Source organism: Ixodes scapularis, unplaced genomic scaffold (assembly GCF_016920785.2).
Source record: "Ixodes scapularis isolate PalLabHiFi unplaced genomic scaffold, ASM1692078v2 PGA_scaffold3__209_contigs__length_174095766, whole genome shotgun sequence".
NCBI classification, from domain to species: Eukaryota; Metazoa; Arthropoda; class Arachnida; order Ixodida; family Ixodidae; genus Ixodes; species Ixodes scapularis.
Genome location: NW_024609868.1, coordinates 168,380,870 through 168,400,188, shown reverse-complemented (window position 1 = coordinate 168,400,188; position 19,319 = coordinate 168,380,870). Strand labels below are relative to the sequence as shown.

At 48.9% G+C, this 19,319-nt stretch overlaps 1 protein-coding gene across 1 annotated transcript; it reads right to left on the bottom strand.

Annotated features, from left to right (window-relative positions):
* Positions 1 to 238: 238 nt before the first annotated feature.
* On the bottom strand, positions 239 to 1,549 carry LOC121837017. Its single transcript, XM_042292210.1, has one exon. The coding sequence runs from the start codon at positions 1,547 to 1,549 to the stop codon at positions 314 to 316; it is 1,236 nt and encodes a 411-aa protein (XP_042148144.1). The 3' UTR covers positions 239 to 313.
* Positions 1,550 to 19,319: the final 17,770 nt, after the last annotated feature.

Here is a 19,319-nt window from a genome sequence, read left to right as displayed (position 1 = left end):
CGAGGGGTTGGACTTGTCAACTCTCCTGACGGCACGAATCCAGGCTGCCCGCTTAACGGGATGAAGCTTAGCACACGGGAAGCGAAAAAAGCTGGTTTCACAACCCCGGCGATAATAGTCCCGACAGCCGAAGGCTACACAGTTCACCGGCGTGATTGCGGTGCACGTCATAATCTAGAACGGGCGTCGTCAGTACGATGACTCGTGTTCACCTTGTTCGCAGCAGCAGCAGCAGCAGGCAACCTTTAATTGCGCCCAGAAAGACTAAGCGATTGGTCAGAGGCCCATCTAGGAGTCCCCTCCCAATCACCCCTTAGGCGACGGCCAGAATCCCTTGGACTCCAGTGGCGTCCTCGGCCAGTCGGACGACTTGTTCCTGCACCTCAAGGTCGGTGCAGAGAAGAAGAGCTTCCCAGCTCTCTTGGTTGGTGATCTTTTTTAGTAGTGGCTGGGCTTTGCGGTCGAGCCGGCTGCATTCCCAAATAATGTGGCGAAGAGTCGCTCTTGCACCACATAGCTGGCAGTCTCTCTTGTAGCGATCCGGATACCATCCGCTGAGCTGGGCAGGACTATGGTAGGTGCCTGTCTGTAGTCGCCGCCAAGCTACCGCTTGTCTTTTGTCCAGCGAGGGATGCGCCGGAGGGTAGCGCATCCTTTCGCCGGCGTAATGATCGAGGATGTCTCGGAACGTAACCAGTCTGTCGCCCCCCGTCGACGATTCGATGGAGGGATCCGACGTTGCTCCGGCCCGGCGAGTGAGACCTCGGGCCGCGTCGTGAGCCTCCTCGTTGCCGGGGAGCGACGAGTGTGCTGGAGTCCAGATCAGCTTCACCTTCGCAGTCTTTTCAGGATCACCTAGTACTCGAAGCGTAACCGGCGAGATCCGTCCCTTGGCGTATTGGCGAATCGCCATCTGTGAATCGCTGACAATGATTTTAGCGTCTTGCAGCTTGAGTGCCAGAGCGATGGCCACTTCCTCGGCTACCTCCGGTTCTGTCGTCCGGACACTGCAGCTCGCAACGATCTTCCCTTGCTTGTCAACCACGGCTGCGGCCATGGCATTCCTGTCGTACCTCGCAGCGTCCGTGTAGTAGACGCCCTCTTCCTTCTCTAGTAGTCGTCGAAGGGCCTTGTCTCTCGCCGTTCGTCGCTCCACATGGTGCACGGGGTGCATGTGACGTGGCAGGTTTGGGATGGTAAGCTTCTCCCGGACCCGTCTCGGCACGTCTGTTTTCTCGCCCGTTTGTCTTTCGTAGCGGATGCCCAGGTTTTCGAGAATGTGACGCCCGGTCGCGCTCTTTGTTAGCCGTTCGAGCTGAGACGTCCGTTGCGCCTCGACGATCTCTTCCACGGTGTTATGTAGGCCCAGCGCCGCCAGCTTTTCGTTTGACGTAGAATCCGGGATGCCAAGTGCTCGCTTGTAGGCCTTCCTAATCAAGCAGTCAAGTTTGGCTTTCTCCGCCACCCCGAGCCGTAGGAAGGGAAGGACGTACGCCAGCCGGCTCACGACGAAAGCGCGGATGAGGAATACAAAAGTTCCTTCCCTCATTCCGAAGTGACGGCCTGAGATGCGTGAAATAAGCCGGGTGATCTGGTAAGTTGACGCCTTGAGCGATTCGATCATCTCGTAGTTGTTGCCATCCGCCTGGACCCGCAGACCCAGGATGCGAATGCTCTTCACCGACGGGATACGCAGTCCTTGCGAGTAGAGCGCGATGTCCGACGGCAGCTGGCGGGACCGAACAGGTTTGAGGAGGAGGAGCTCCGACTTTTGTGGAGAGCAAGTTAGGCCCCTCGGAGTGACGTACTCCTCAATCGTCCGTATCGCTTCTTGTAGCGTGTCTTGGATGAACCCGTCACAGCCGCCGGTCATCCAGAGCGTGATGTCATCTGCGTATATACTGTGGTGCAGCCCCTCGATCTTGCTGAGCTTCGCAGGCAACTCAATCATCGCCACGTTAAATAGATATGGCAACAGGACCGAGCCCTGAGGTGTGCCTCGCCCGCCTAGATTGATGTCGTCGGACGTGACGCCACCGATGGAGATTTGCGCCGTCCGATCGCTGAGGAAGTCTTGAATGTAGTTGAACGTGCGTCGCCCTACGCCCAGCTTCTCCAGGTTCTCAAGGACCGCATCATGCCTGATAGTGTCAAAGGCCTTCGTAAGGTCGAGGCCCAGGATCACCCTAGTGTCGAGATGAGAGCTTTTTTCGCCATCTATGATTTGGTGCTTGAGCCTCAGCATCACGTCTTGGGTAGACAAGTGTGGCCGGAATCCAACCATGGTGTGAGGGAACAATTGGTTCCTCTCCATGAAGTCGTTGATTCTCCGTAGAACGACGTGCTCCATTATCTTGCCCACGCAGGACGTGAGCGAGATTGGGCGCAGAGCGTCGAGCTGAGGCTTCTTGCCTGGTTTCGGGATCAGGACCACTTTGGCCGTTTTCCCCTGCCGTGGTAGCTGGCCTTGTCTCCAGCACTCATTGATGTACTTTGTGATGCCGGTTATGGCTTCGTTGCTCAGGTTCCGCAGCATCTTGTTGGTGACACCGTCCAGTCCCGGAGCAGACTTGGTCTTCAAGTTGCGCAGTGTCTCGGCAACTTCAAACTCAGAAATGTCCGCGTTTAGCACCTCGTTGTCTGCACCGCCGTATGTCGTGGGTGTTCTCGGCGGGTTGTCACCAATATATCGCTTACGGATCTCCTCTACTAGGTCGTCCTCGTCACCCTTGTGACTTCGAATGATCTCGCACATCTTGCTACGCTGAGCCGTCTTACAACCGTCTGGATCCAGTAGGTGCCGCAGTATGTTCCAAGTTTTGGGTACATTGGGCTGACCGTCGAACCCTTCGCAGGTATCCTGCCACTGTTGACGCGTAACCTGGTCGGCGTACGTCTCGATCGTTCTGCTGAGTTCAGCGATCTTTCTTCGAAGGTTCCGATTGTTACGTTGCGTACGCTGCCGCGTCTGCAGACTAGCCTTAGCCTCCCATAAGTGTAAGAGTCGGCTATCCGCAGCGGCCACGTCCGCTTCTTCCGGAATCACCTTGGTCGTCCGCTCGGCAGCCGCCTGCAGGCATTCCATCCACTCGCCAATGTTTGTGACGTCTTCCGTCTCGTATTCGCCCATCAGCTCTCGGAACTTATACCATTCCGTGATCTTGCACTTTCTGCCCCGCGGCTTTCCAGGGCCCGCGCGGATCGTTATCTTTAGCACATAGTGGTCGCTACCCAGGTCTTCCCACGTGTTTGTCCACTCTGCATCCTTTGCATAGCGCACAAACGTAAGGTCTGGCGTAGTGTCTTGTTGTCGGGCGGCTCCTCTCCTCGTCGGATGATCCGGATTGGTGATCAGGGGTAGTCCGCATTCGTGAGAGTCGATCCACAGTTTTCGGCCCTTGGGTCGTTCGATCTTGTATCCCCAGTCCGGATGTTGGGCGTTGAAGTCCCCAACCACGACCAGTGTCTGGCGTCTGGCGATGTTCAGGGTCGCTTGGAAGAGGGAAGCGAATCTGTGCCGTTTCGCCGGGCTGCTGTAGATGTTCAGCACGAAGAGGCTGCGCTGGTCTTTCTTCTTTCCCGAGATTATCTCGATTAGCACGTGTTCTACTGTTGAAACGCCTGTGTCATGAACGACGACCGGTATGTTCCTTTTGACCAACGTGACCACTTGCGTCTTTTCCTTGGTATCCATGCCGTAGGACTTGTAACCCGACAGTTTGGCCAGTTGTTTCGCCTCTTGTAAGGCAATCAAATCCGGTCGTTCCTTTTTGTCTTTGTTATTCACGTATTGCTGTAGGTTGCCCCTCTTTTTGCCAAACCCGCGGCAATTCCACTGCCAAGACAGAGAAATACTGAAATACACAGGCATGATCCCAGATATCTGTGTACGTTCGTCCTGTCCGGCCACAGTCGTGGTGTTCAATGCTTCATACTTCACTGCACTTGAAAGCAACTAATTGGGTATGACAGGCGTGCAAGTTCTGCGGAACCGAGGAGGCCATTTGCAAGTGATCTGCACGCAGAATTGACCGATCACACCTTTAATGAGAGCACGCTCTTTACTGAACCGCACACTAAAAGATGACAAGAGTATCTCGTCCGGCGAACATTCCAGTCAACTCACGCCTGTGCGTAGCTTCCTGTGGTTTTCTAGAGATTTGGTTTAATTCCTCGAGCACGACGCCAGCTGCCAGCTGTTTACTAGCAGTACATGGTAAAACCCGCGACGGAACCAAAAAGGACAACCGCGATACTTCTTATCTGCCTCGGGTTTTAGTAGGTGCCTACCAAGGTTGCCTGTACTTTTTGGCATGTTTTTTTTCTGCCAGTTTAGGCGAACTGAGCCACACGCCTGTTTCGACCGGTTCAAATTTGAATAAATGGTAACCAACGCACAAAGAAAACAAGTTTCAAGTACTTTTTGAGATTTTTGAGGTGACTTTCACTATTGAACGACTGCACATACTTGAATGTTCAATCCAAGAGTTTATAAGACGTGACTACCCCATGCTTGTCACTTGCCAACAGGGTGGTAACGCTCGATGGCTCAAGCCAAGTGGGTAGTTAAGTGAGCCTGTGGGGTACTTACAGCCATCAAAACTCATGATTACTAGGGGTAGTGCCCACTTTTTCTTAGAGCGTGGACGCCGCAGAATGGACGCTAAAGCATGATTCACATGATGAGGTTCTGCCCGCTAATTTCAGCGATGACGTCCTTCGGGCAGCAAAAGCGTGAACCGCAGCTGATATGTCGATGTCGATAATAAGACTCGCTAGCAGAATTGGACCAAGTGAATCGGGCCTAGCAAGTCGGCGACGGCCACTGGTGCCACTTATCAACATCTCCTTTTTTCTACTGTTTACACCGAGCCTACTTACCCCAACCGAAATTCAAACTTAAAAGTCCTTTGAGGCCTGCACTTGCTTCTTATCGCAATTACGAGGTGAACGTTTGGTCTACGGGGAGCTGTCGCTTTGAGCGAGCAGACCAGAACAAGCAGAAACGTTTGAGAGAACAGACGACACCTCGAACGATCAGGCGGCCGTTTGAACTTGACGCGCTCAACGTTGTCTGCAGGTGGTCCGTACAACTTGGCGGGTTTCCCGCGCTTATGTTGGAACAAAACTAATAATTCTGACGACCACAGTTATCCGTGAATTCAACCCAAAGTGCTTCCCGCACAAGCGATCGTGATCGCACGGCGTCTGGTTTTCCTTTTTCATGGCCCCTGTCCACGTTTTCCTACAAACTGAGCAGGCAGAAAAAACATGAAAATTGATCTTCAAACCTATCCCCATTCTTTTGGTACAGACCAAGCCGTGGCGAATTTGACGACAAGGCAGGTTTTTGTCTTGTTCCTTGAAAAAACGACACACGAATGCACGTCCCGCGTGGTGACTTCTGCCCACTGGCCAAGACCGGAAGTGCACCCGGCGCGCCACCACCGCGCCGTGACATCAAAGGAGCTAAGTTCGTGTATATATGCACGTGTGTTTGCCAATAAAATTTAGTTGTCAGTTGCACTCCGTGTTTCCACTCCTACTCTGACATCCTTTACAAGAGCCTTCACGTAGTAATTATGGAGAGTGTGCTAAATGGCTACATACAGCGTGATTCAAGGAGACGCCAGGCTGTTTAAATCGATTGCAAAATTCGGTTTCTTAATTTATCGCGCTGCGACTTTGTGCGGCTTTGCCCACAGATGGTGCATTCTTTTTTTCCTTTTTTTTTGCAAAATTTGCAAAGAGCGAACTTACCTGAGGAAAAAGTAAAGAAAGAAAAAGACTTAGCTCCTATGGAAACGCAGCGACGCGATCGGTCTTCAAACAACACGGCGCCGTTTCGCACGGGAGACAAGAAATGGCGCAACGAACGCCGCCGACGAACGAGCATACGGCACCGAGAGCCGGCGTTTTTAGCAGACGATCTTTTCGACTCAAAAGCGGCGCGCGTTCCGCAGGCGGCGACAGTCGCAGAAACAAAAACAGGCGCGGTATCAACAAGGAACTGCAGTTCCTTGTCTGCTTAAGGCGTCGGCTCTCGGCGTCGTATGCTCGTTCGTTGGCGGCAGTTGGCGTCGCGACACTTGCGCCATCTCTTGTCTCCCGTGCGAAACGGCGCCGTTTCGTTTGAAAACCGGCGGGTTCGCTGCGTTTCCATAGGAGCTAAGCCTTTTTCTTTCTTTACTTATTCCTCAGGTAAGTTCGCTCTTTGCAAATTTTACAAAAAAATGCACCATCTGTGGGCAACGCTGCACAAAGTCGTAGCGCGGTAGGTTAAGAAACCGAATTTTCGGTCGATTTAAGCAGCCTGGCGTCTCCTTGAATCACCCTGTATGATGCGCGACTAGTGGCTGAAACTGTAAACAGAGGCGCCTATAACGAGGAAACCGATGGCACTGCCAAACCGGGAGCGGCGCTACCTGCGACAGTTTCCACTCCCCGATACAATGACAGCATGACCTGCTCGTTTATATTTTTTGCGCCCTTGGTTTCAAATTCCACGGTATTTCTTGTGACTAGCTTTATTTTTTTTTACTTGGACCATATTGCTGTTACCATCTATGCATGGCGTGTGCTGAGTTTCAACCTACAGGTTTATCATGAGGTGCTGCTTTAGTCCACGTAGCAGAGCGCGTTGAAAATTACAAGATACACAGGAGGAATAAAACGCATGAAGGACGAAAACAGACACACACAGTTCTTTCAATGAGCAACGAACATTTATGAAATTCCCATGACGCTACGACCGTGAACTTCAAAGAATGGAAAGAAAGAGGACGAAAAATTAAACGAAAACAAAGAAAACGAAAATGCTCAAATTTAAAATTAAAAAAAAAATAATAGAGAAGAAGAGGAAGCTACCGACCTGATCGGACGTTCCCTTGCTTGCTCTCTACCGTCTTCATTATTTTGATAGATCTGAGCTCGTCTACGCGTCCCTGACTGGCATCTAAGGGATCAGTCGTGACCGGGAACCGGCCACAGCTCATCGCGGCACGGATTGCGTCGGGTAACCGACACGGAATGAACTCCCAACCCGGTAAGCCTACACCGGCATCAGCGATGGATCTCTCCCAGCAAATTCCTGCTGAAGGCGACCACAGCTATCATGTCATCCGGGGAAATCTGACGGGCACCTCAGCTTTGAGAAAACGACCCAATGACATTGATGGCGATTCCCCCGAGTCGTCGCTGACACCAGCCAAAGTGCCGGCTGGAGCAAACGACGCAATGGATCAAGGATTCACAGAGGGTGACCGAGAAGGATTCATTCTTGTGGAGCACCGCCGACAAAGAACATCAGGAGTCCCGGTACTACTGACACCAGCAGACAAGGCGCATCGCCTCCAGCAACAAAATCCGCTGACATTAAGCACCCAAGTCAATACGGCAGCAGGCGGCCCCATCATACGTCATCGCTTCACTGCCAGGGGGGGTCTCCTGGTGGAAGTAGCGGACGCCACTTCAGTGAACAAGCTCTTGCAAGTTCGCTGTCTTGGTGACATACCCATACAAGTAACCATACCCAGCGCCTATCTTCAGAACTATGGACTGATCAAGGCAGTGCCCACGTGGTACACGGATGCAGAATTAAGAAATTACTTACAACCAGAAGGTGTCATCGCCGCTCGCCGCCTTTATCGTCGCCGAGGGAAGCCTGGCGACGCCGCAAGTCCATCATATCGCGTCGTTCTCACGTTTCGTCCGAACACAGAGCGTCCGACGAAAGTGAATCTAGGATTTACTCGGCACGAAGTCGTCGAGTACATTGAGGCTCCTCCGAGGTGCTTCAATTGTCAAGCCCTTGGCCATGTGGCGAAATATTGTAAGAACACCTTAAAATGCAAGAAATGTAGTGAACCACATTCTACCAAAGACTGTGTAGGCGGGACACCACCGAAGTGCGCTAACTGCGGCGGAGAGCATCCAGCAGACTATGCAAATTGCAAAGTACGTTTGGCTGCGCTCAACAAGACAAAAAGCTTCGTGCACGGTCCGCGACTGACCCCTCCCATTAAGGACGACCCTCCACCTTTGTCGTCTTTCCCGCCATTGGATGTTCTTCAAGAATCATCAACCTCGACAGCCCCTCAGCAGCAAGTACAGCAGAGAACCCCTAAAGAAGCTAAGCCAAAACGTACTCCTTCGAAAAACAAGCAGGGGGCTCAGAATGAGTCCACCAATGAACCACAAGGGGCTACAGAAACATCAAGACCTGCTCCGCCACCTCCATCTAAATGCAACAAGCAGTCTAACAAGAACACAGATACCCATGCTGGGTCCACAAGGGGGCCACTGTTCCCAGCGCTTGGATTGATGACGGTCGGCGACATAATAAGTCTTATCTTCTCTGTCCTTGAAAGTTTTACTTCCAAGCTGCCATCCTGCACCTTTAAGAGCATCCTCGAGGGAATTATGGTCTTTAAACCCGCAATTGTAACAATGATCACCAGCATGCATCAGTCTAATGGCTAATGCCTCTTCTTTTGAAGATGATAATAATAATAATAATAACTTTATTTTCCAAATGAATTGGAGGGGCAGAAGGGAAAAAGCCTCCAAAGGAGGCTTGACGAGCCCGAAGCCCCATACGGTGACAGGCGCAGCAGCACAAGAAAAAGAAGAAAAAAAAGAAAAAAAAGAAGCGCACACACGCATATACATAAGAAAGACAAAAAAACTTCATCAGAATTATTTTAAACACCACAGAGTAGACACTGTTGTAGCCCTAAAAATAATATTATACAGTTCAAACAAACAAGTAGATAATAGGTAACATAGTAGGCATCGATGAAGAATCACAAGCGCAAATAGAATGAACGCAAATCTTTAGTTGATATGGAGTCTAAACAAATTTCGTTGCTGGCGAGGTAGTTGAGCAATTTAGGTATAGTGTAACGTAGAGTTTGTGTACCATAGTTTGTCTTACAGCCAGTAACCTTCCAATATTCCATGTGTCGGGTTAAATAGACGTGATCGTTCGGCACTAACTCGGATAAGTCTGACAAGAAACGCGTATTTTTTTTGTTCTCGAGTTTTAAGCTGATGCATAATCTATAGTCATAGAGTTTAAATATTTTTAGCATTCTGAACTTTTGAAACAAAGCCTCACTATGGTAATCATAAGGCACATTACAAATAATTCTCAACATTCGTTTTTGCAATAAATATAGTTTCTGCAAGTTTGTGAACGTCGTGTTACTCCAAACGAGGCTACAGTAATTTAAATGGGACTGAAACAGGGCATTGTATATTAATAGTTTCACGTTAACGGGTAGGGAAGAACCGTGACGGTATATTAGTCCTATAACACGTGACAGTTTTGTGGCTAAGTGTTCAATGTGGTTATCCCACGACATTCGTTCTGAAAAGAATACTCCGAGAGTTTTAAAAGTGCTGACGATTTCTATGGGGACGGAGTTCAATACGATGTCTCGCATTATTATTACACTCTTGTTTTTTGGCCGAAAAATTATGGCTTTTGTTTTCTCGGTATTAATGTTCAGACCATTATCTCGTGACCAGGCGTACAATTTAGACAATGTTAAATTGGCGACATCGATAAGTTCATCGCTGCTTGTACCGGAAAAAAATATGCTGCTGTCGTCAGCATATATTACAAATTTTGCCGATGGATTTATATTGACAATATCATTTATATAGATGTTAAAAAGAAATGGTCCAAGTATACTCCCCTGTGGGACGCCAGACTTAACTGGTTTGATATCAGATGAATATTTACCAATGGAAACATACTGTTTGCGATGGTGTAAATAGGACCTCAAAAGCGATAAAGGCAAACCGCGAATACCATATAAATCAAGTTTACGAAGTAATATATTGTGATTTATGTAGTCAAATGCTTTTGTAAACTCGATAAATACACCCAGAACCAGCTTTCTTTTATCGAAGTTTTTCAGAATGAATTCTTTTTGCTCCAGCAGTGCCAACTCAGTTGATAGATTTTTTCTAAACCCAAACTGTGCGGAGGTGAGCAAATTGTGTTTATGGGTAAACTGTACTAAACGAGCCTGTATAATTTTTTCTAGTGATTTCGAAAATACGGGAAGAATAGAAATAGGTCGATAGTTACTGAGTATGTTCTTATCTCCCTTCTTATGCAAAACAGATACTTTCGCTCTCTGCATTCCGGCAGGAAAAACTGCAGTTGTTAGAGATAAATTAAAAATGTAGCACAGACATGGTGTTAATATGTCGACAACATACTTTATCGGTCGAATTTTTAAATGATCGCAGTCACAACAACTGCTATTTTTTAACTGCATAAAAACAGAATACACCTCAGAATCTGTGACCGGTTCCAAAAAAATTGAATGGTTATTTCGAAAGTCTATGTATTTACAAGATTCATTGGCATTGCTGCTGTCACTAACCAAGTTTCCAAAGTAGCCGCTGAAAGTATTGGCTAGGGAGCATCCAGTCAAGGACACTCCTTCGTGAACGAACTTTTCAACATGCTGTTGTGTTGAACCGCTAGCCGTTAGAGAGTTTAACGTCCGCCAGACTTGATCCACATGAGCAGACTGTTTCTGGAAAACGTTAGTGTAATAAAGAGCCTTAGCATTTTTAGTAGCTTTGTTAATTGGTTCCGGTATGATTTGAACCTTGAAAGCTGTAATGGATCTCTCGTTTTGATAAATATCTGATATAGCAAGTTTTTTATGCGTATTTTATCAAGCAAGTCCGGAGTTATCCATGGCTTCCTGATTTTTTTTTTCGACGTTTTTATTGATTTGTAAGGAAAGTGTCGTTTATAAATAGTTTTAACTGTATTTAGAAAGCTATCATAGGCGATGTTGGCATCATCGGCAATAAAAATTGAATCCCAATTTGTTTCATAAATGTCCCTTCTGAACGCATCCAGACTGTCTGGTGTTATGCTCTGAACCAAAAATGATTCGCTGCTATTAGCTTCATTGTATAAGCGCGTATTTATGCACATAAATATTGGAAGGTGATCGCTTATATTGCATGTTAGCGTTCCAGCTTTAATTTTATCTGTTTCAAAATTTGTAATAAACAGGTCAATTAGTGTTTCAGAGTGCACCGTCACCCTTGTTGGCGACTTTATGACATTGAGGCATCCATTTGTGTTGATCAGTATATCCATTTGTTGCCCAGGACCGTTATCTTTCAACATATCAATATTGAAATCTCCTCCCAGAACGAAATCATATTTATTCTCATTAATGAAAAGCAGGAATCTCCAAAAATTAAAAAAAGTCACCAGTTCTGCCATCCGGCGGGTGATATAACACACTTATGACAGTATTTCCTGCTCTCAAAAAAAGCACCTCATAGTCTGCAGTGACACAGCAGTAGTCCTTTAAAAGTTCAGATTTCATTGCCTCTTTTACAAGTAAACACACACCACCCCCCCGACGAGTTGTGCGGTTCATGAAATAACTGGAGTACGACGACAGCTTCAACACGTCAACATCACTTGTATACCATGTTTCAGTGATCAGAATTACATCAAAGGAAAATTTGAACTGTGCAAAAAATATTTCCAGGCTCAAAGTTTTATTTCTAGCGGACTGTGCGTTAACGTGAAAACATTTTAGCAAACCTTTACCTTTACAATCTATATACGTTTCTAGATCATTCGGAAGCAAACAATCATGATAAGCCATCGTTAGGAATTAGCGACACGTTATCGTCATGATGAAAAGGCTTACTCCAGTTTCTGCAATTCATCTACTGATCTAATCAACACCGCTCGATCCCCGACCTTCCGCCTCAAGAGAATTTTTCCATTCACATGCCATACGAACTGATACGATTTTTCCTTTGCCCACTCCTTTGTCGTCCAGAGTAGCTCCTTGTTTTGCTTAGTCATGTTTTCTAGCAAGTAGACGCCGTCATTATCTCGTTTTAACTTTTTTTTATTGCTCAGCCATTGATCGCGAGTAGCTTGCTGGGAGAACCTTAAGATTATTCCAGGTACTTTGTCTGGTTTCGAGGGTAATCTGTGGATAGCCACAATATCATCTGTCTCCAGTGGGCGTACATCTAGCATCTTGGCTACGCTGTTGACTTTGGCAAGTAAGTTCCCATTTTCTGCAAATGGAACGCCATGGATCTCAAGATTCGAACGTCTGCTACGCCATTCCAGTTCGTTTACGTCATTCCTCAGCGTTTTTACTTCCTTAATAGAGCCAGCCTCCGTTCCCTCGATCTTCTGCATGCGCATTTTTAGTTCCTTCATGTCACTGTCCTGACTCTTCACGCGTGCGAGCAGCTCTTCGTACTGTGCAGACATCATTTGAATAGAGCTTTCAATGCCAATTACTGTTTCTCTGAGGACCAGAAGGCTGTCGAGTTTCTGATTTATTGCTGCTAGCATTAATGGCACATTGCGTTCCTGTTCTCTTGTTTCCCTTCCCTTTTGATTGCCACACGCCATCACTGTGATGCAGGTTTGACACCACCAAGTTATTGCGGAGATACCCTTTTGCTCTGTATTCAGTCTTCGAAACGCCCTAACATGCCCTTAGATGTTAATGGTAATTGCAGTCTATACATGAAACAAATCAGTCATCATCATCAAGTGCTTCGTTGCACACTAGGCAGATATTCGCGTCCTCGTTCATCGGATTAAAACGAAATCAGATATTGCAACATACGCGAACTCTGACACAATATGATACCATATGGCAGCAGCAGCAGCATCGGTAAAGTGCACGCAACGCACCAAAATAAACAGAAACCAACCTGTGTAGTACGAAGAACGGTTAGATGCGGTGTACACCCCGTGCTGCCGCCGCTGCCAAGAAACGCAGCCGTCTTCCGGACGTCCTTTTCTTCGATGCTCTGGGTGACGTCGTAGGCGTGTACCCAATCAGGATGCAGAGGATCTTCAACTTGATAGTAGTACCAAACAGTCGGCTACTGGGATGACCCAGCAACGATGTTAGCAGCGAGACCCTTGGGGCCGGCCCGTTGAAAATCTGTGTAGTACGAAGAACGGTTAGATGCGGTGTACACCCCGTGCTGCCGCCGCTGCCAAGCAGCGGCGGCAGCGGCGGCAGCACGCTGCCGCCCCTGCGTGCTGCGTAAAACAAGCCACAGTATTTCAGTGGAATGCGAGAGGGTTACCTTCACGTCTTTGAGACTTCAGGCAGTTTGTATTCAAGTACCGGTTCCCGATCCTAGCCATCTGTGAATCACGTGTAGCCGCAGATTTCCGCCTGTCCGGATACGAAGTGTTTCAGTCGGCTCGGGATTCTGGCATTAGTCGGTTATTTCTAGCTCTTCGGAAAGACCTCACTTATGTTCACCATGATGTCCCATCACACCCGAATAATGAATACGTCTCTGTAACTGTTCGTAGGGGGAAAGTTTCATTCACCATAATTGCTTCATATGTAGCCCCGTCCTGCGTGTTTGACGTTTCTAGATTGGATGCTATTATTAGACAGTGCCCAGGGCCAATCTTATTGACAGGAGACTTTAACGCTCATAACGCGGCCTGGGGGAGCGCAAAAACTACGCGTCGTGGAAGAGAGCTGCTTAATCTGGCATACGATCATGACCTTTGTGTTTTAAATGATGGGCCACCGACTTTTGTTCGAGGCACCCGTAGCAGTAGTTGCTTAGACGTCGCCTTCGTGCAACGAGGTAGAGGGCCTTAGAGTGATAAACTAGTATACCGTTCATCAGGCAAAGTGACCCCCGATTGGCCGCCGCCATGTTGTACAATTTTGACCACTAGACACGTGACCAGGCCAAATCTATGACGTAACCAGACAAAATCTCTGGCGTCAACGATAAGATGGCAGCGCCCAGTGCGTGTCAGAAGCGTTGTGGGCGTTGATCGGAGCGTGTGGATATCGTGTGCGGAATTCGGTTTTTCAGGGTTTTGTGTGCTCTACCGCGTAGGAATAACGTGAAGTACGAGGGAATGAAGCTTTTCTTTTTTATTTAATTCAGAGTAAGCCAGATTCGGTCCCGTGCTTCTCGTACGGGTTCGGATCACTACCTCGGACACCGCTCGGTCGTTCGAGTTTAATTAAAATATCCGCAATCGTTAACCACGGGAGCTCCTCCATAGTCGCCGAGTCGAAGGATACGTCGAACCGATCCGGAGCGCGGAGTCTAAAGGTATGTAGGACGTAACCAGAACGCGGAGTTCTAACGGTACGGCGGACGTGCCCGGGCAATTTTCTTAGCTCGACCGTCAAGATTCGCATTTGAAGCAGCGAGAGAAGTGTTGAAATCTCCGAACTGCTCGGTGCTGAGCTAACTACGGACCACTTCACTGTGTGATCCGTAGTGACGTGAAAAAGACCGACGGCGGTCAGTCCGGGCGGACGGCGGCTCCCGGCCGCCTGCCGGGTGCCTTCTGTGAAGGGGCGACAGTCGTGTAAGCAGTACTGTACCAGCTTCTCTTATAGGTATGTTGTTCTCGAGCAGCTTCCCGATCACTAAACCCCGCAAACGCGTGCCGAAATTTCAAAAGGTGTCTGCCAACCTGGAAAGCCTTGAACTCCCGGGGAATTTCGGATCATCTGGGAAAGTCAGGGAATCATTCAAAAAGTGGGCTAAATAAGGAAAGACGACTAGTGAAAGCGGCATGGCGGTTGCTCGTCGGCACGGCCATGCTGAATGACATTGCCGAAATGTCATCCTTCGACTCAAACACTCAAGGAATTTGATCAAAATAGTCAGGGAAAAACTTGGAAAAGTCGGGGAATTTGAAATCAGTAGTTTGTTAGACACAATGTTTGATTTTCTTGGCACTCCACGCGTTTTTACACACGAAAGGCACACGCCCGTGTCTCACACGGCAGCCAGGCCAAGCGGCTGCCAGCCACTTATGCAAGGTCGATAAGACGCAAGCGTGGAACGCTTTCGGACTGCTGTAAATACACCAGCGGGAGCGTCCGGCCGCAGTCCGACTGCCCACGCTAGGACACCCGACACAGACTCCGCGTCCTGGGTACGTCTGACGTATCTTTAGAGTTTGCATCCTAGGTACGTCAGATATATCTTTAGACACAGCGCCTGATAATAGTAGTGAATAGGGTCACGTTCAGTGCGCAAGTCACTTTATTACACTCGGAGAGCGGAATTCCATTCCCGTTGCGCAGGTAGTTCCCGAGCTAGGCATGCACTTGAAGACTATGTTTCACTCTTTCATAAAGCAAGCTTTGCGGGACCCCTCCGCCCTTGTGCAGCCATTCGCAGGTCGTGTCGCCTTTCCTCACGTAACTCCCGCAGGTTCAGTGAGTTGCCGAGCCACTGCAGCCCCGGCGTCGCTCGGTACATACAAGAGGCGGCTCACGTCGGTCGTCCAGCAGCACACTGGAGGGACGCAACGCTAGCAGCCTCCTTGGTGCACGCAAGACGAGGCTGAGCAGAGCTCCAAGCTCTTCTGACGCACATGTGCACTCCAATGAGACCGGTGTCGCACCCTGATTCCTAGAGATGTGGTCGCACTGGCAGTCTTGTTGGTCCTTGGGAGCCGTCGAGGAGTGCCAGAAAGCAAAATTCCATCCTTCTTGCGCAGGTAGTTCCCCAGCTAGTCACTTCCTTGACGACGTCGCACCCTCTCTGGAAGCAAGCTTCGGGATGCTCTTGTGCACCCATTTGCAGGTCGTGTCGCCTTTGCTTACGTAACTCCCGCAGGTCCAGCGAGTTGCCGAGCCGCTGTAGCCCCGGCGTCGCTGGTCGTGCATCCTGGTCCTGGTCGTGCATCAACCACCGCTGCCCATTTCCGCAGAGTGCTTGGGTGTGGTAGCTTGACGTGCTTTCGCAGAAAGCTGTATGCCTTTGCCAAGTAAAAATGGAGCGTGAGGGCAAACTTGCGCACATCCTCTGTACATGCGTTTTTGTGGCGCCTGACTCTTTTTAAGACGAGGTTGCGCATTGTGTTGGTGAATGCATTGTCAAGTATGTAAACTGCTGGCTTAGGAAGTCGTGTCCTCAGTTCACCGAGCAGCGTGTTCAGCTTCCTAATCCTGGCCGTCTTCCGATTGATCTCCTTCTTTGCCTGTTTCAACAGTTTCCTCGCCTTCTGCAGCTTGTGCCTACTCGTGGCCAGGACCCTGTGCAGTCGTGGTGACACAGCTGCGTACTAGTGGTTACCGAAGGAAGTGTTGCGTCGCTTGAACACAGCTTCAGGGGGAGTCTCTGACGTCGTAGCCTGAGAGGGGGAAGTAACCAGCTCCAGTCTTCAGGTACTTCGGGCGACTAGTTGCACAATTTGCAAAGGTGTGTCTCTTGTATCTGAAAGTGGTGGTCAACGAATCACTAGAAAAGTGGCATCTTTGGGATCAAGTTGATAGGTTCGAGTAAAACATTCAGGTTCTTTGCAACACTTTCAACCACCACCATTATAATAATTCCATGGCATGCTGTATGCTTTTACAATCATTCAATCATAAGTGGGTTACGTGTTTTCAGTATATACTGATATACATAAAAATATGACCTCCAAACGATTTTTCTTGAAATCTGCAAAAACCGAAAGAACCCGAATTGAGCTTGCTTTGAAGAGAAATTGCACTTTCCACGGCAGAGAACCTTGATAAACGTCTATACTTTTGTTGAACCACAACACCGACCGCACTGAACTGTCTGCGAGGCTGCTCTTTTTCTTTGGAAATTGTTTTTATGTGCTCCATTTAGCAATGAATAGTGCATATCATGTTGTGTCTCCTAGAAACGCCACAGATATGCATTTGCTTTTACTACATAAGTACCGTGACACTCCGAGCTTTAGTCGATACCAAAAATAGACACCGAAAAACTCAAAATTCAAGAGAACAAATAAGCACCAAAAAATCACCCCCATTTTTAAAAAAAATAAAACTACGAGAGCACCTCAGCTTTCTTTCATGATGTGAGAATGCGTGAGCATTACCTTTGGCCGAGTTATATTGACGTCAATGAGCAAGGTTGAAGCAACGAATAGCACACTAGTTTTGCAATCATGAGAGCCTAGGTTCGAAACCGGGCAGGGGATAATTTATTTCTAGGTTTATTTTTTGTTCGATCACGTGATTAATAATTAAGTCACGTGACGAAAATTGTTACCTGAGCACAGCTGTTTGTTTTTCTTTTATTCTCTTTTCCCTTGGATTGCGTCGCATTGGTCACGGCATTTGGACACAACTTTTTGTTACGGCTTTTGGGTGCACCCTTTGGTCAAGGCTCTTTTTTCGCTCACTGAGCCAGGTAATACTCACAAATTAAAAAACATCCAAAACATGGAACCCTATTCATAAGCCAGAACTCCCAGCACCCCCTTTTTGTGGGTCAGTGCCAGTTCTGTCCAATGCATAAAAGGTGTGGTCACATATCGCACTGCACAGTATAACCTGCCAAGAATGCACGCCCTGGCACACAGTCTTGTGGAATACAGGCAATCTCGAATGTCACCGCTCGTTGTTCTGCTGACAGGTCTCACCCTCCAGAGAGGCAGCCTGGATCGATGACTGATCAGCCAACCCCAGGAGAGGCCCAAGCTGCTGCTGGTTCTGGAAGCAGTGTAGAGCTGGTTACTTCCCCCTCTCAGGCGACGACGTCAGAGACTCTTCCTGAAGCTGTGTTCATGCGATGCAACACTTCCTTCGGTGACCACTCGTACGCAGCTGTGTCACCACGACTGCACAGGGTCCTGGCCACGAGTAGGCACAAGCTGCAGAAGGCGAGAAAACTGTGGAAACAGGCAAAGAAGGAGATCAGTCGGAAGACGGCCAGGATTAGGAAGCTGAACACGCTGCTCGGTGATCTGAGGACACGACTTCCTAAGCCAGCAGTTGACATACTTGACAATGCATTCACCAACACAATGCGCAACCTCGTCTTAAAAAGAGTCAGGCGCAACAAAAACGCATGTACAGAGGATGTGCGCAAGTTTGCCCTCACGCTCCATTTTTACTTGGCAAAGGCATACAGCTTTCTGCGAAAGCACGTCAAGCTACCACACCCAAGCACTCTGCGGAAATGGGCAGCGGTGGTTGATGCACGACCAGCGACGCCGGGGCTACAGCGGCTCGGCAACTCGCTGGACCTGCGGGAGTTACGTGAGCAAAGGCGACACGACCTGCAAATGGGTGCACAAGAGCATCCTGAAGCTTGCTTCCGGAGAGGGTGCGACGTCGTCAAGGAAGTGACTAGCTGGGGAACTACCTGCGCAAGAAGGAGGGAATTTTTCTTTCTGGCACTCCTCGAGGGCTCCCAAGGACCAACAAGACTGCCAGTGCGACCACATCTCTAGGAATCGGGGTGCGACACCGGTCTCATTGGAGTGCACATGTGCGTCAGAAGAGCTTGGAGCTCTGCTCAGCCTCGTCTTGCGTGCACCAAGGAGGCTGCTAGCTTTGCGTCCCTCCAGTGTGCTGCTGGACGACCGACGTGAGCCGCCTCTTGTATGTACCGAGCGACGCCGGGGCTGCAGTGGCTCGGCAACTCACTGAACCTGCGGGAGTTACGTGAGGAAAGGCGACACGACCTGCGAATGGGTGCACAAGGGCGGAGGGGTCCCGCAAAGCTTGCTTTATGAAAGAGTGAAACATAGTCTTCAAGTGCATGCCTAGCTCGGGAACTACCTGCGCAACGGGAATGGAATTCCGCTCTCCGAGTGTAATAAAGTGACTTGCGCACTGAACGTGACCCTATTCACTACTATTATCAGGCGGTGTGTCTAAAGATAGGTCTGACGTACCTAGGATGCAAAATCTAAAGATACGTCAGACGTACCCAGGACGCGGAGTCTGTCGGGTGTCCTAGCGTGGGCAGTCGGACTGCGGCCGGACGCTCCCGCTGGTGTATTTACAGCAGTCCGAAAGCGTTAAACGCTTACGTCTTATCGACCTTGCATAAGTGGCTGGCAGCCGCTTGGCCTGGCTGCCGTGTGCCTTTCGTGTGTAAAAACGCGTGGAGTGCCAAGAAAATCAAACATTGTGTTTAACAAACTACTGATTTCAAATTCCCCGACTTTTCCAAGTTTTTCCCTGACTATTTTGATCAAATTCCTTGAGTTTTTGAGTCGAAGGATGACATTTCGGCAATGTCATTCAGCATGGCCGTGCCGACGAGCAACCGCCATGCCGCTTTCACTAGTCGTCTTTTCTTATTTAGCCCACTTTTTGAATGATTCCCTGACTTTCCCAGATCCGAAATTCCCTGGTAGTTCAAGGCTTTCCAGGTTGGCAGACACCTTTTGAAATTTCGGCACGCGTTTGCGGGGTTTAGTGATCGGGAAGCTGCTCGAGAACAACATAACTATAAGAGAAGCTGGTAAGTACTGTTTACACGACTGTCGCCCCTTCACAGAAGGCACC

Excerpts from the sequence above, each read along its gene's own strand:
- LOC121837017 (XM_042292210.1), bottom strand. The coding sequence starts at position 1,549 with ATGAGGGAAGGAACTTTTGTATTCCTCATCCGCGCTTTCGTCGTGAGC.